Below are 15,289 nucleotides of genomic sequence, written 5' to 3' on the forward strand. Positions count from 1 at the left end.
GGTACACATGTCAGCTTGTGGTGGTGGTGCACACGTTTGTTTTCTGCGGACTTTATTCCCGACTGAACAAGAGTTCAGTGCACAAAACACTGCACACAAATGTGAGTAAAAAAACCTGGACACAGATTAGCGCTTCTCCTTGCAAACCCCATGCTAATCGAGGCATCGGCTATGACTCCCCAGTGCAGAGCGGTGAGTAGGATTAACTCGTGTTTTCTTAGCACTGGAAATTTAACTCCTGGCCAAAGGTGGAGGAGTAAAGTTTCTAGGGCTGGTGTGAGTACACGGAGCTAAGCCTGGCGCTTGTGGTGCGGCGTCCTGGGCTTGGGATTTATGTGCGTAAACCATGTTTTTATGAACACAGAACATGATTTGTGCAGAAATCGTGTTTTATGCGTGCTAAGCATGCCCTTTGTATGCACAATTTTGGGATGGGGTGCTTTCTAAACTCCCGATACATTAGCAGAACAGTAACTTATTGCATTGGGAGTTGACTTGGGGTTTTTTTTAGCACTTGAGCAAAGAAAATATGCACTGAAGTTCAGCACAGATTTTTGTACTCAGGTCTTTACGTACAGCAGGGCTCAGAGTGAAATCCCCAGGAGCACCAGCAGGTGGCAGCAGGAGCACCTGACACGCAGTTCAAGGTCCTAGTGACAGAGCCCAATCCCGTACTCATAACTCTACCTCCCCCTCCAGTTTCCCAGCTGGTTTGCAATGAATGCTGCCGATTCTAGCCTGGGTTCAGCTGAATGAAGGAGCCTGGAAGTTAAGTCCCTGACTCTCATCCCCTCTTCTATTAACTCCTTCAGCACTCAAGCTCTATAAGGTGCAGTTGTGCCCGATCCTGAACATCTAGAGGAACTACTTCTAAAGCCATCCCTTGATCTGAAACCCCAGTAACTACCCCGGACTACTGATCCCACCAGGATATAATCCTCTGCGCTCCCAGATGCTCTTGACACTTGGGGGTTCTGGGATCAGGTCTTTAAGGTTTTTCAGAATATTCACAATGAAAATGTATCCACTGTATCTGCACAAGTTTGGTTTAAGAACCCGGTTTACTTGCCTAACTTGGCTGTCTGTCATCCTTCAGGAGTGAAACTGAAAATCCCTAAACGGAGGGAGAATTAATCCCTGCAGCCATTTCCGAGATGTCTCCTTCACTCCCAGAGATTGGAACAATAGTGGGAGACGAGTCCTCTTTCACCCGCAGAGGCCGACGCAATGAAGTGCGTGTAAAAAAAAAAAAACCCCGCATCCACACCGGGCCCTCCATTTTCTAACGCGCGCACATTCGCCTCTCTTGGGCACCCGACGCAATGGGTGAACGAGCTGCCGTGCTAAACAGACGCACTAGGGATAAACCGTGCGTCCCTGGTACGTCCTTGGCATCAGGGGCCCAGGAGACGTGGCTGTGGGCGGGTTACCAAAACGGAGGCTCAATTTACCAACATCCGCTTTCTCCCGCGGCAGCAAATTTACTGGCACAATATACACAGCCTGGAGCCCAGAATTTTTATTTATTTTCCCCCGTCAAGCCTTTTTATTTATTTATTTTTTTCAGGATGGCGCTTTCCGTGGTTCCTCCTACTTGAATTGCGACAATACTAGGTAGGAGGCACCACCGAAAAACCAATATTTTTTAAGTAGACCCTTTGACGCACGGCAAGACTTTCACATCTGCTCTGGGGCAAGCGTAAGATTTGATTAAAAAGGGGCGCCTTTTAGGCGCACGGCGATTTTTTTTGCATCGCGGGGTATTGGCTAATAGCCTCATCTACGTGTGATGAGCGCTATCAGCTGCATCTTTGTTTGGACGCGCGTTTTGGAGGCACCGATCCTCTTACTGCATCGGAGGGTACGGATATGCGTCCCGGCCCCTTGTTAACCTGTGACCTAGGCAGGGCGCATTTTATGGCGTGGGCCTGTCACTGTCTGCCTTCTCACTTCCACTAGGGCAGGCAAGGGCCATTTCTCTCTCTGTGAGACGGGTTAGAGAGCGCAGCGTATGCCAGGAGAAGGAGAAATGCAGGCAGGTTTGATTTCCTCTCTGCTTAACCTTTTGGCTCTGGAAACGGGATGCCAGTCATCTGATTACAGCAAAGCAAAGACAAGAGGGGAATCGCCGGACTCCACCGTCCCCCGCCTCCAGGACCTGCCAGCACCATTGATCTGGCCCATTTGGACATCTAGCTGGGTCTGGGGAGCGGGACTGGGATAGGAGAAGGCTGGGGCAGAGGGCTTCACTATTTTACATTTTGATGCACTACCACTGGTGGTGTTTTTTGGGGGTGGGGAGGAAGGACAGGGCTGTTGCTGATGGCTACTGCCTTACTGAAAATGAAACAAACATTAATAACATTTTGTTCTTTTTTTTTTTAACGAAACAGGAAATGTATTTGTAACGTCCTATTCCATTTCAAATGAAAGCACATCCTAAATCTGAACGCAAACAGAAAATCCTAACAGAGCTAGAGGTGAAAACAAATGCTGGAGCAGAGGAGTTTGTGCGTGAAAAAAAAGAGTACAAAAGAAGCAGGAATTTAACTTCACCAATTGGGGAATGCAGGGCAGGCAAAAGCAGGCTTGGCTCAGTCTGTCCCTGGTGACCAGAAGCCACACGATAAAGGAACAGCTGCCAGTGCACCATGGTGTGCATCTGCCTGCATGGGATGACAGTGTCTGTCTCAAACTTTGGGTGATGACTGTGTGTATATGATGACTGTGTGTATATCCACCTGTCAGTGCGTGTGTGTGTGTACAAGCAGCACATACTCACCCTTCCTGTAAAGCACAGCGTTGGCATCAGCTTCGGCGAGAACCAGGGGCAGCCTGGCCAGCCAGCACTGCTTCTCCTCCAGGGCCAGGCTTACCGCAGGGCTCTGTCACAGAGGGGAAAACAGGAGAGAGAGCAGCCATGAAAGAGCAGCCGGTGCCCATGCAAACACGCTTATGCAGGCCCCTAAAAAAGGTTCCGTGTTCGTGACCTGGGCCTGGGTGTGAGGGAGAAATAGAGAGCCATGGCTTCTAAGTACGTTTCCAAGCGCACATCCTGCTTCCGCTTCCCTGTCTCTTCTAAAATCTCATTTAACTTCTGAAAATAAACTGCCAGCAAGCCTCAGGCCCCCCTCAGAAAGCACATGCTGTCACTTCTTGATGACCCGAAAACTGGGATAGGGAGAGAAGATGTGAGGTCATCAGCTGCATGACCATGTGACAGGATGCAGACAAATGGAGGCGCAGGATGAAGCAGACAAAGGTCACACCCAGCCCTGGACTCCCCATTTGAGTTAAATCACAGGCAGGCTGGTACAGAGGTATCTCTGGAAGGACTCTTCCATACTTAATGTACATGTTTGCTAACATTTTAGCTGCTCTGTGGCAGAAGTGAACAGTGAACTACTTTCAGGGGGTGCGGGGGTGACATGAGCTCCTTTCCTGTACGATATTCTGCCCGACACAGACGCAGAGCGGGGGCTGCCTGTGCCAGTCTGGGGGATATTTATCCTGGGAGGGGATGCAACAGATTAAAAAGACCCACAGGATGGGCTTTGCAGGGTTTAGTTGATCCTGCGCCCTTTCTAGCCGAGCGCGTCTGTACGCCGACGGCACACTGCTAGAACAGCCTGGCTCATTTGCGTCTGCCGTGCACGACCACCGTCCACAGACTGTGGCAGCAGGAGCCAGGGAGGGCGCAGAAGGTATTGACCCAAAAAGCGCTCCACAGGTGGAAGGGAGAGGACTAGGACAGCCGGGCTGTAGCAGCAGGGGGGGTCACTGGGGGAAGTGCAGCAGATAGGGGAAGGGCAAGAAGAGGCAGGCAGCGCGGGACTGAATGATACCGTGCAGCCACATCACCAGAGAATTATTTAGCCATTATTTATTTGATTTCTGCTCTGGTTTTTTTTTTTTTTTTAGACACCTCAAAGCAGATTACATGCTGTCCCCGGGGGGGCTCACAGTCTAAGCCTGTACCTGAGGCAGTGGAGGGTGACGGGACATGACTACGGTCACGAGGAGCAGCAGTGGGATTTGAACCCCCGGCTTCCCAGCCTGCAGATGAAACAGTTATCCTGGTTGAAAGGTTGAATTTTAACAAATGAATACTAAAGCTGTGGCCATTTCATCCACTTCATGGGATTTCACGTGAAGCACGGTTTCGGGGAGGGGGGTGCACAACACCACCGGGGTGGAGGGGAGCAGAGGGACAAGCCCGTGTTATGAGACTGCTCACAGGACAGTTAAGGGATGCAGCACTACTCTCTTTCAGCCCCCGTGCTTTTTGCGTCTCTAATGAATATTAATGAGCTGGGAGAGAGAGAAAAATTAATCTTCCTGATCCCTGGATGGCTGTGGCGGTAACGATATGAAATCTAATTATTCCTTGCCCAATATTTCTAAACCCCTCAAACTGAGACTGACAAGCCTGGCTAGCGGAGGCTTATCACTGGGGAAGAGCAGTCACAGCTTGATGGGAAAACTTTGCTGATGGGGCAGAAACGCTGCTCATTTCTTATGCACATCCCCCCAAAAGGTTCCCTGTTCATGACCTGGGCCTGGAGTGTTCCACAGCTTGGGAGGGAGGGAGGAACGGGGAACTACGGCTTCTTGGTTCAACGTCCCCTTTCTAAGTGTAACTGAAAACGCCTGCTACAGACCTTCTGCATGGGAAACAAGAGGAATCAGCATTGCGGGGGTGGGAGGGACACAGACCCGTGACAGAGGATATGAAGAGGCACAAAGATTGGCAACAGAGGAGGAGGCAGAGAGGTACAGAGGCCAGCGATAAAAAGAAGCAGGAGGAGGAGAAGAGGGAGGAGCAGAAACATCAACAAAGGAGGGGAAACGCAGAGAGCAGCGACAGAGGAGAGGGGAAACACAGAGAGCAGCGACAGAGGAGAGGAGAAACACAGGGAGCAGTGACAGAGGAGAGGGGAACATAGATAGCAGTGACAAAGGAGAGGGGGAAACACAGGGAGCAGTGACAGAGGAGAGGAGAAACAGAGAGCAGTGACAGAGGAGAGGAGAAACACAGGGAGCAGTGACAGGAGAGGAGAAACACAGGGAGCAGTGACAGAGGAGAGGGGAAACAGAGAGTAGTGACAGAGGAGAGGGGAAACACAGTGACAGAGGAGAGGGGGAACACAGAGAGCAGTGACAGAGGAGAGGGGGAACAGAGAGCAGTGACAGAGGAGAGGAGAAACACAGAGAGCAGTGACAGAGTCAACGGGAAATGCAGAGAGCAGTAATAAAGGAGAGGAGAAACAGAGAGCAGTGACAAAGGAGAGGGGAAACAGTGACAGAGGAGAGGGGGAAACACAGAGAGAAGTGACAGAGGAGAGGAGAAACACAGTGACAGAGGAGAGGGGGAAACAGAGCAGTGATAGAGGAGAGGAGAAACAGAGAGCAGTGACAGAGGAGAGGGGAAAACAGTGACAGAGGAGAGGGGAAACATAGAGAGCAGTTACAGAGGAGAGGGGGAAACACAGAGAGCAGTGACAGAGGAGAGGAGAAACACAGTGACAGAGGAGAGGGGGAAAAACAGAGCAGTGACAGAGGAGAGGAGAAACAGAGAGCAGTGACAGAGGAGAGGAGAAACACAGAGCAGTGACAGAGGAGTGGACAAACACAGAGCAGTGACAGAGGAGAGGGGAAACACAGAGAACAGTTACAGAGGAGAGGAGAAACACAGTGACAGAGGAGAGGGGGAAACAGAGAGCAGTGACAGAGGAGAGGGGGAGACACAGAGAGCAGTGACAGAGGAGAGGAAAAACACAGAGAGCAATGACAGAGGAGAGGGGAAACACAGTGACAGAGGAGAGGGGAAACACAGAGAGCAGTGACAGAGGAGAGGGGAAACACAGAGAGCAGTGACAGAGGAGAGGAGAAACACAGTGACAAAGGAGAGGGGAAACACAGTGATCAGTGACAGAGGAGAGAGGGGAAACACAGAGCAGCGAAAGAAGAGAGGGGGAACACAGTGAGCAGTGACAGAGGAGAGGGGGAAACAGAGAGTAATGACAGAGGAGAGGAGAAACACAGAGAGCAGTGACAGAGGAAAGGAGAACACAGAGACCAGTGATAGAGGAGAGTGGAAAGACAGTGACAGAGGAGCAGGGAGAGGAGAAACACAGAGAGCAGTGACAGAGGAGAAACACAGAGAGCAGTGACAGAGGAAATGGGAAATGCAGAGAGGAGTGACAAAGGGAGGAGAAACAGAGAGCAGTGACAAAGGAGGAGGGAAACAGTGACAGAGGAGGGGGGAAACACAGAGAGCAGTGACAGAGGAGAGGAGAAACATGGTGACAGAGGAGAGAGGGAAACACAGAGAGCAGTGACAGAGGAGAGGAGAAACACAGTGACAGAGGAGAGGGGGAAACACAGAGAGCAGTGACAGAGGAGAGGAGAAACACAGAGAGCAGTGAGAGGAGAGGAGAAACACAGAGAGCAGTGACAAAGGAGAGGGGAAACACAGTGACAGAGGAGAGGGGAAACACAGAGAGCAGTGACAGAGGAGAGGAGAAACACAGTGACAGAGGAGAGGGGGAAACACAGAGAGCAGTGACAGAGGAGAGGAGAAACACAGAGAGCAGTGACAGAGGAGAGGAGAAACACAGAGAGCCGTGAGAGGAGAGGAGAAAGAGAGCAGTGACAAAGGAGAGGGGAAACACAGTGACAGAGGAGAGGGGAAACACAGAGAGCAGTGACAGAGGAGAGGAGAAACACTGACAGAGGAGAGGGGGAAACACAGAGAGCAGTGACAGAGGAGAGGAGAAACACAGAGAGCCGTGAGAGGAGAGGAGAAACACAGTGACAGAGTAGAGGGGGGAAACACAGAGAGCAGTGACAGAGGAGAGGAGAAACACTGACAGAGGAGAAGGGGAAACATAGAGAGCAGTGACAGAGGAGAGGAGAAACACAGAGAGCAGTGACAGAGGAGAGGAGAAACACTGACAGAGGAGAGGGGGAACACAGAGAGCAGTGACAGAGGAGAGGGGAATGGTGTTTGTGTTTCCCCCACATCCTTTACAGACACACACAAGTAAATTATGCATTTGTAATGAATTTTACATGATAAAGAACATTCAAAAGTACAGTCTGCTGAGGCAAATATAACACAACATGCACATTATATTTACCTGCACTCCTGTGGTGCCAACCAGAAAACTCTGCAAAAAGACACTTGGAACTCCTATGGAATTGGACTTTTTTGAATGCGTATTGGGTGTGCACTTGGCCCTCAGAAAGCCATGAACAAACAGAATTACCATTACAATACAGTAAACCTCCCATACCAAAACAACCTTATCTATGAAAAGGCAACACTGCACACATTTCACCAGGCCCTAGAACACCAATAAAACTCTTATTAAGAAACCCGGCTGCTCTAGATCCCTTCACAGAAATTACATGCCAGCCTCGGTCACACATATAGAACACAGAGACCCTCACTAAATACAGGATAAAGAGATCAGAAAGTATGAACAGAAACGTGCTGAGAAGAACTGAACTGGAAACCACAACAAGCCAGCCTCTACATGCAGAGCACCAATGGAAAAACAGCAACATTTCCATTCTTCATAAAAACATTAAATAATAAAATCAAGAAATATAAAACATCAATCATAATAGTAAAATCATATTCATAAAAAGAATAAATATTTCAAACCAGTTAATGAACTGAATATCCACAATTTCCCAAACACCAATAAAATATTTCAAAACATCTGATGAACAAAGGACTCCTAATGGTTACGTCTCCTGGGAACACACACCTAACACAAATAAGAGACCGCAGCAGGCCCCAAGTTGTGGAACTCTCTACCAGAACCTCTACGTCAGATAACAGAAAAGAAAGAAGGTTTCAAAAAAGAACGGAAAGCGTGGCTCGTTAGAAAAGCATACAGCTTAAGATAATATACCAATATGATAATAACACCGGCATCAATATAGAAGATAATGTTAGTGTAAAGAGCAATAAATAATGCACAATGTAAAGCGCTTTACAAGTAGAATTAGAATTTAAATGTTGAGTTGTGTCGACCTAAAAATGTACAAATATGAACAAGATTATATCCTCAATATTATGATGACCTAGAATTTTTATGAATATGAACCTTAACAAAAAAAACCCAAAATTTACTGTGATTTTAACCTAGATCGTGAATGTGTAGACCAAGAATAGGAATGGTGATATTGTAAACCGTTGTGATCTTCATTTGGAACGACGGTATATTACACGCCTAAATAAATAAAAATAAATAAATGAATAAAAAATCCATTAATTAAAAAATGTTCTACCCCTCCCCCAAAAATTAAATATTTCAAAAGAGCAGAAACCTCAAATTACACCCAATAATTAAAACTAATAAGGATTAAAAAAATCTCCTGCTGGATTGGGGAAGGTAGGGCCGTACAAATTTCACCTTCTCTCTCTCACACACACACATTAACACTTTCATATTCTCAACACACTCCCTCTCTCTAACATACATAGGCTCCACCTCCTTCACAGATACATTATGGGGCAGATTTTTAAAGGAGCGCGCGGGGGATACATTTGTGCGCACTACCCGGCGCGCACAAATGTACACCCGATTTTACAACATGTGCGCGCTACCGCACGCATGTTATAAAATTCAGGGCCGGCACGCGCAAGGGGGTGCACACTTGTGCACATTGCACGCCGAGCCCAAGGGGAGCCCCGATGGCTTTCCCCGTTCCCTCCAAGGCCGCTCCGAAATCGGAGCGGCCTTGGAGGGAACTTTTTTTTTCGATCCCTTCCACCTTTCCCTCTCTTCCCCTATCTGACCCACCCCCGGCCCTACCTAAATCCCCCCTACCTTATTTGACGGAGTTACGCCTCTCCTCTGTCACTGTGTTTACTGACCAGGTTAAGAGCCTTGCACTATTGTTAGAACTGCTCTTGACTTTTGAATCACAGGTCCAGGCTGTCTCAAAATCTGCATTTTTTCATCTAACCAGGATTAAGCAGTTGCATCCACACCTGGAAGATGATACTTTTGTAACATTGATTATATACTTTAGCCCAGTCTCAACCAGACTATTGTAATTCTCTTTCTGTGGGGTTACAAAAGTTGCAATTAGTCCAAAACAAAACACTGCAGCCCAGTTATTAACTAAATCAGGGCTAAAGTCTTTGCACTGACTTCTACTACAGCATTGTTGTCATATTAACATTTTCTTTAGTATTTTAAATCTTAGATATGGCAATTTCATCTTACTTGAAAGCCTGGCTGGTATATTAGAAGCCAGTATGCCATCTTCGATCGGAAAAGGACGTTGTGTTAGAAACTCCCGCAAGATCATACATTAGATTAGCCAGCACATGAAATAGGTCATTCCCTTCTTGCAGGGGAGATTTGTTTCGGAAGGCACTGAAGTACTAGCTGTTCCAGCAAGCTTTCCCCCAGTTCTTTTATCTGCTGATCAGCCCATCATATTGGTTTCAGAGATAGTGCTGATTACAAGGGAGAAAATCCTGATTTAACAGTGTTCAGTGGGCCATCCCTTTAGAAGTGGTTTTATTTTTAACGTTATTGTTAATTTGTGATATACGCTATGCTAAGTTCTTGCCTGCGTTATAGTGTTGCAGCGTTGCTGTGTGTGTTGGTATTTAATTTGTTGTTGTTATATGTTTATTTATATTCTACTGTAGGGAGTGGTACATTGTGCACACAAAGTTTATCGAGAAGTCTCAAAGCGAATATAAGCGCTTAAGTTCATTTCGATAAATCTTTCTCTGACTGGCCAGGTACGCGTGGAATTGTCCACACAGGCAGTTTCACCTGGTCCAAGCAGGATGTAACTCATGTGTGGTAACTTGCACACACATGCATTCGAAAATCCATATGTGTGCACCTAGATCGTATCCCCGCCCCAAATCTGCCCTCCCTCCTGCACCCAGAACACTTCTCAGTGTGTATAAAAGTTAAGAAGCCAAGCATCCTGTCACGCCAACAGCGGCCAGTCCAGGTCACAGCTACCCAGCGGATCCTGTGGTGTGCTTTTACATGCACTGGCCCCCGGTTTATTTATTGTGAAAATCAGGCCCTCTAGGGCTTATTGTTGGTATTGGCGCAATGTTTCTAGAGCCCTGAGCTCATCTTGGGCACTGACCCAAATGCAAAGGCAGCTTTAAATAAAAACTGGCCATGATGATGATGATGATGATGGACTGTTCAGGGAATTCGATTTAAAATGCTGACATTGATTCACAAATCTTTGTAATTAGATTATTTTTGTTTAAGGGACAAATTCAATTGCCATGTACCCTCTCACACTCTGTGTCCTGCATCACAACCCTTACTTGATGTTCCATCTGTAACTGTAGCTCGGATGAAGACTGCTGGAATCAAAGCGTTATCTGTTATCGGCCCTCTGATATGGAAGTCTATTCCATTAGAGATTCGCAGCATGCTAGATTATTTAAAATTTGGGAAGCTTTTAAAAGCCTTTTTATTTCCTCAAGCTTTTACTCTTTGATGCACTGTTTTATTTTGATTTGATGTCTGTTTATATTTGTTGTGTATGATTTGATTTTATGTATGTTGTTTGTAATCCGCAATGGAATAGTTTTGAATTGTGGAATATAAGATCTGTTAAACAAATAAATAGATGAATGAATTCTGGTTGTGTTTCAACTGCTGCACTGCAGGGCAGCCTCAGCCTAGCACTGATCAGATGAGGGATCCATCCAAGCATCCTAAACTTCAGTATCTTGGACTGCGTACCCCCAGGTCCGTGTCTTTATAACAAATAAAAAAGGATAGCACAGGCTTCTCTTACTTTGCAGTTGAATTAGAATCTCTGCATAAAATTGCAAGCAAAGACAAGATTTGGTGGTCCTACCGCTGGTGTGTGATACTAGAGCTGCAAGGTGCCTCGGGCCATCTTGCGGAATTTAATGGAGAATACAGGATGAAAGACCTGTGCTACTCCTGCTCCAGTTGCAAAAGCTGCCGAACCTCCGCTGCTGTCAGTGACTCCGCCCCCACTTGTAGATGTCATCACGCGCTGTCTTGAAAGGCTGGCCTACCAAAGGGGATCAGGAAGGAGCCCGACAGAGAGTTTTATAGCATTTTCTATCTTTGTATAATAATAGTGATTTTATTGCGGCAGTCTGGCCTTTTTCACCAGACATCAGTGAAAGAGAGGCAATCGGGGAAATTTAAGGGCTAGACTGGGTTTTTAATTTGAGTGGGGAATGTTGTTTGTCATTTTTGTTCTTTTGAAACCTGTTTCTTGGGAAATTGCTTATTGATATGTTTATATCAGATGGGATTAATATTTACAATTTGATTAAACTATGAACTGTAATTATTTTTTATTGTATTTACTATAGTATTGTTTTCAAATGCTTATCTTGTATTTTACATGTTATCTTGTATTTTATACACCAATATTGAAGATTTATTTTTTTTTAACTTGTTGTAGGCTGCTTTGTGTTGTCCTTCAGTGGATTGGAAAGACAGGATATAAGTCAAAATAGAGAGATACTAGTGGCCAAGAAGGAGGAGGTACAGATTCTAGAAATAGAGAAAAGGAAGGCTCAGAGATTGGTGACAGAGAAGGGGAAGGTGCAGAGACCCGTGACCAAGTCAGAGGAAGTGCAGAGACCAGCAACAGATGGGATTATAGACAGTGCTGGGGAGGAACCGGCTGTCGTCGTACATGTGAGCACCAATGACATAGAAAAATGTGGGAAGGAGATTCTGGAAGCCAAATTTAGGCTCTTAGGTAGAAAACTGAAATCCAGAACCTCCAGGGTAGCATTCTCTGAAATGCTCCCTGTTCCACGCGCAGGTCCCCAGAGGCAGGCAGAGCTCCGGAGTCTCAATGCATGGATGAGACGATGGTGCAAGGAAGAGGGATTCAGTTTTGTTAGGAACTGGGGAACCTTTTGGGGAAGGGGGAGTCTCTTCTGAAGGGATGAACTCCACCTTAAGCAAGATGGAATCAGGCTGCAGGCGCTAATCTTTAAAAAGGAGATAGAGCAGCTTTTAAACAAGAACAAAGGGGAAAGCCGACAGTCGCTCGGTCCTGGGCCGAGGTGAGAGATGGCACCACCCAAAGGGAGGAGCCCCGTGGGCCTCACCGCCGGTAGGCAGGGACTCAGCTAGGTCAGACACAGCTGTGGAATAAGTCTTTATTGCACAGGGAAAGAAAGAGAAGCACAGCCCGAGGAGCAGGAAATGCAAAGAGCAGAGTCGATGTCTGAGGAGGGGAATACCCAGGCTGGATAGCTCAGACATGGATATCCGGTGAAGGTCTGAGGAGCAGGGTTCTCCGTAATAGTCTCCCTGAAGTGATGATGCAGTAGTGGCCTGCAGAGCAGGGTACACCGTAGGAAATCACCCACAGAAATGATGTCAGTAGATCCAGGATACGATGGTAGCATCAAGGAACCCGAGGTGATCCCTCTCTAGATTCGGTACGGTAGTGGCCCGGAGTGCGGGGTACGCCGGAGAGGTTTCTGTAGTGATGAAGTGGCAATGGCCTGCAGTGCAGGGTACACCGAGGTGGTTCTCCTCTAGACTTGGTACAGTAGTGGCCCGAGGTAAGGGGTACACCGGAGAGGTTTCTGTAGTGATGAAGTGGCAATGGCCTGCAGTGCAGGGTACACCGAGGTGGTTCTCCTCTAGACTTGGTATGGTAGTGGCCCGAGGCACGGGGTACACTGGAGAGATTCCACAAAAGCAGGTTCAAGACTGATCCGTGGAATTAGGGTACTCACTGAGTGGAAGATCCAGGCAGGTTCCCAGAGATAGGAAACAGACGCAGTTCAAGGTAGAAGGCCCTCCGAGGAGTGGATAGCCAGAGACGAGGTAGGGTCCCCCTACGAGCGGTTACCCAAGGCATCTCACTTGAAGTGTAAAAACTGGAACAGAAGTCCAAGCGAGAGAAGCGGATTCAGCGAAGAGGAAACTCCTTGCTAACTCGTTGATAGGCAGGGCCAGCCAGCTTAAGTACAACTGAGTGTAGATGTCATCCGGAGGGCACGCCCCTGAGGTTCCCGCCATGATGTGCTTAAAGATGACCCATGCGTGCGCCTAAGCAACTGTAGAGACAAGATGGCGGTCGGCAATGCCGACCGCCATCTTGTCCCGGGAACGCCAGGGATGTCGACAGTAGCTGGCGGAGGCTGGCATCCTTCCTAATGGTGTCAGAGTTGAGAGAAAAGAGGTGAGCATAAGTGGTCGCAGCTGTCTGCAACCGACGGGCGTAACAGCATGGTTCGGAGGGAGGTATCTTCAAAGGATACTAATGATGCATTAGAGTTAGGGCATCCCAACAGTGAGGTTCCAATAATAAGAAAAGTAGTCCAAGTGCCTGTAATTAAAACTCACCTGAGCTAAAAGATTCCAATTTAACCCTATCAATTAAAAAGCAGAATGTAAATACAAACAAAAAACTCACTTTGAAATGTTTGTATGCTAATGCCAGAAGTCTAAGAAGTAAGATGGGAGAATTAGAGTGTACAGCAGTGAATGATGACATAGACTTAATTGGCTTCTCAGAGACATGGTGGAAGGAGGATAACTAGTGGGACAGTGCTATACCGGGGTACAAATTATATCGCAATGATAGGGAGGATTAACTTGGTGGGGGTGTAGCACTTTATGTCCGGGAGGGTATAAAGTCCAACAGGATAAAGATCATACAAGAGACTAAATGCTCAGTAGAATCTATATGGGTAGAAATCCCATGTGTGTTGGGTAAGAGTATAGTGATAGGAGTATACTGCCATCCACCTGGACAAAAAGGTCAGACAGATGATGAAATGCTAAGAGAAATTAGGGAAACAAACCAATTTGGCAGTGCAATAATAATGGGAGATTTAAATTACCACAGACTATAAACAGTTATGTTAAACCACAACGAATGCAAATCTCGTTGAAAAGACGTCGGGTAATTTTATTTTCTTATATTTCAATGTGCATTACTGTTGTTTATAGAGCCATCATAACACCTGCAGGCATACCAGCATATTTAGCTTGAAGGTTTTGCCACTTCAGGTCATATTTAATCATTGGCTCATTTGGACTGGGCGCTAAACTTCCTTGATACTCTGAGTTACTTTCAAGGAATACATTTACCCCGACACAGCATTTTACAAAAACAAAAATCAACAAAAATAAGTTGAAGAATAAAGGACTTGAGCCAATGATTAAATATGACCTGAAGTGGCAAAACCTTCAAGCTAAATATGCTGGTATGCCTGCAGGTGTTATGATGGCTCTATAAACAACAGTAATGCACATTGAAATATAAGAAAATAAAATTACCCGACGTCTTTTCAACGAGATTTAAATTACCCCAATATTGACTGGGTAAATGTAACATCAGGACTTGCTAGAGACATAAAGTTCCTGGATGTAATAAACGACTGCTTCAGGGAGCAATTGGTTCAGGAACCAACGAGAGAGGGAGCTATTTTAGATTTAATTCTTAGTGGAATGCAGGATTTGGTGAGAGAAGTAACAGGGGTGGGGCCACTTGGCAATAATGATCATAATGTGATCAAATTTGAACTAATGACTGGAAGGGGGACAATAAGTAAATCTACAGCTCTAACACTACATTTTCAAAAGGGAAACTTTGATAAAATGAGGAAAATACAAAAAAATTGAAAGGTGTAGCAGCAAAGGTTAGAAGTGTACAACAGGCGTGGACATTGTTTAAAAATACAATCTTAAACGCGCAGTCCAGATATATTCCATGCATTAAGAAAGATGGGAGGAAGACAAAACGAATACCGGCATGGTTAAAAGGTGAGGTGAAAGAGGTTATTTTAGCCAAAAAAACATCCTTCAAAAATTGAAAGCAGGATCCATCTGAAGAAAATAGGAAAAAGCATAAGCATTGTCAAGTTAAGTATAAAACATTGATAAGGCAGGCTAAGAGAGAATTTGAAATGAAGTTGGCCGTAGAGGCAAAAAACTCATAATAAAAACTTTAAAAATATATCTGAAGCAAGAAACCTGTGAGGGAGTCGATTGGACCTTTAGATAATCGAGGGGTTAAAGGGGCTTTTAGGGAAGATAAGGTCATTGCAGAAAGACTAAATGAATTCCTTGCTTCTGTGTTTACTAATGAGGATGTTGGGGAGATACCAGTTCCGGAGATGGTTTTCAAGGGTGATGAGTCAGATGAAGTGAACCAAATCACTGTGAATCTTGAAGATGTAGTAAGCCAAATTGACAAGCTAAAGACTAGAAAATTACCTGGACCAGATGGTATGCATCCTAGAGTACTGAAGGAA

General features: G+C 46.2%; 1 protein-coding gene across 1 annotated transcript in view; it reads right to left on the reverse strand.

The window, feature by feature from the left end:
- ZFPM1 (zinc finger protein, FOG family member 1) overlaps positions 1 to 15,289 on the reverse strand; it is a 253,909-nt gene that overhangs the window by 27,234 nt on the left and 211,386 nt on the right. Inside the window, exon 5 of the mRNA XM_029608649.1 lies at positions 2,783 to 2,885. Coding sequence (XP_029464509.1) covers positions 2,783 to 2,885 — 103 coding nt within the window. The remainder of the gene's footprint in view (positions 1 to 2,782; positions 2,886 to 15,289) is intronic.

This window comes from Rhinatrema bivittatum, chromosome 7, assembly GCF_901001135.1.
Source record: "Rhinatrema bivittatum chromosome 7, aRhiBiv1.1, whole genome shotgun sequence".
In the NCBI taxonomy this organism is placed as follows: domain Eukaryota; kingdom Metazoa; phylum Chordata; class Amphibia; order Gymnophiona; family Rhinatrematidae; genus Rhinatrema; species Rhinatrema bivittatum.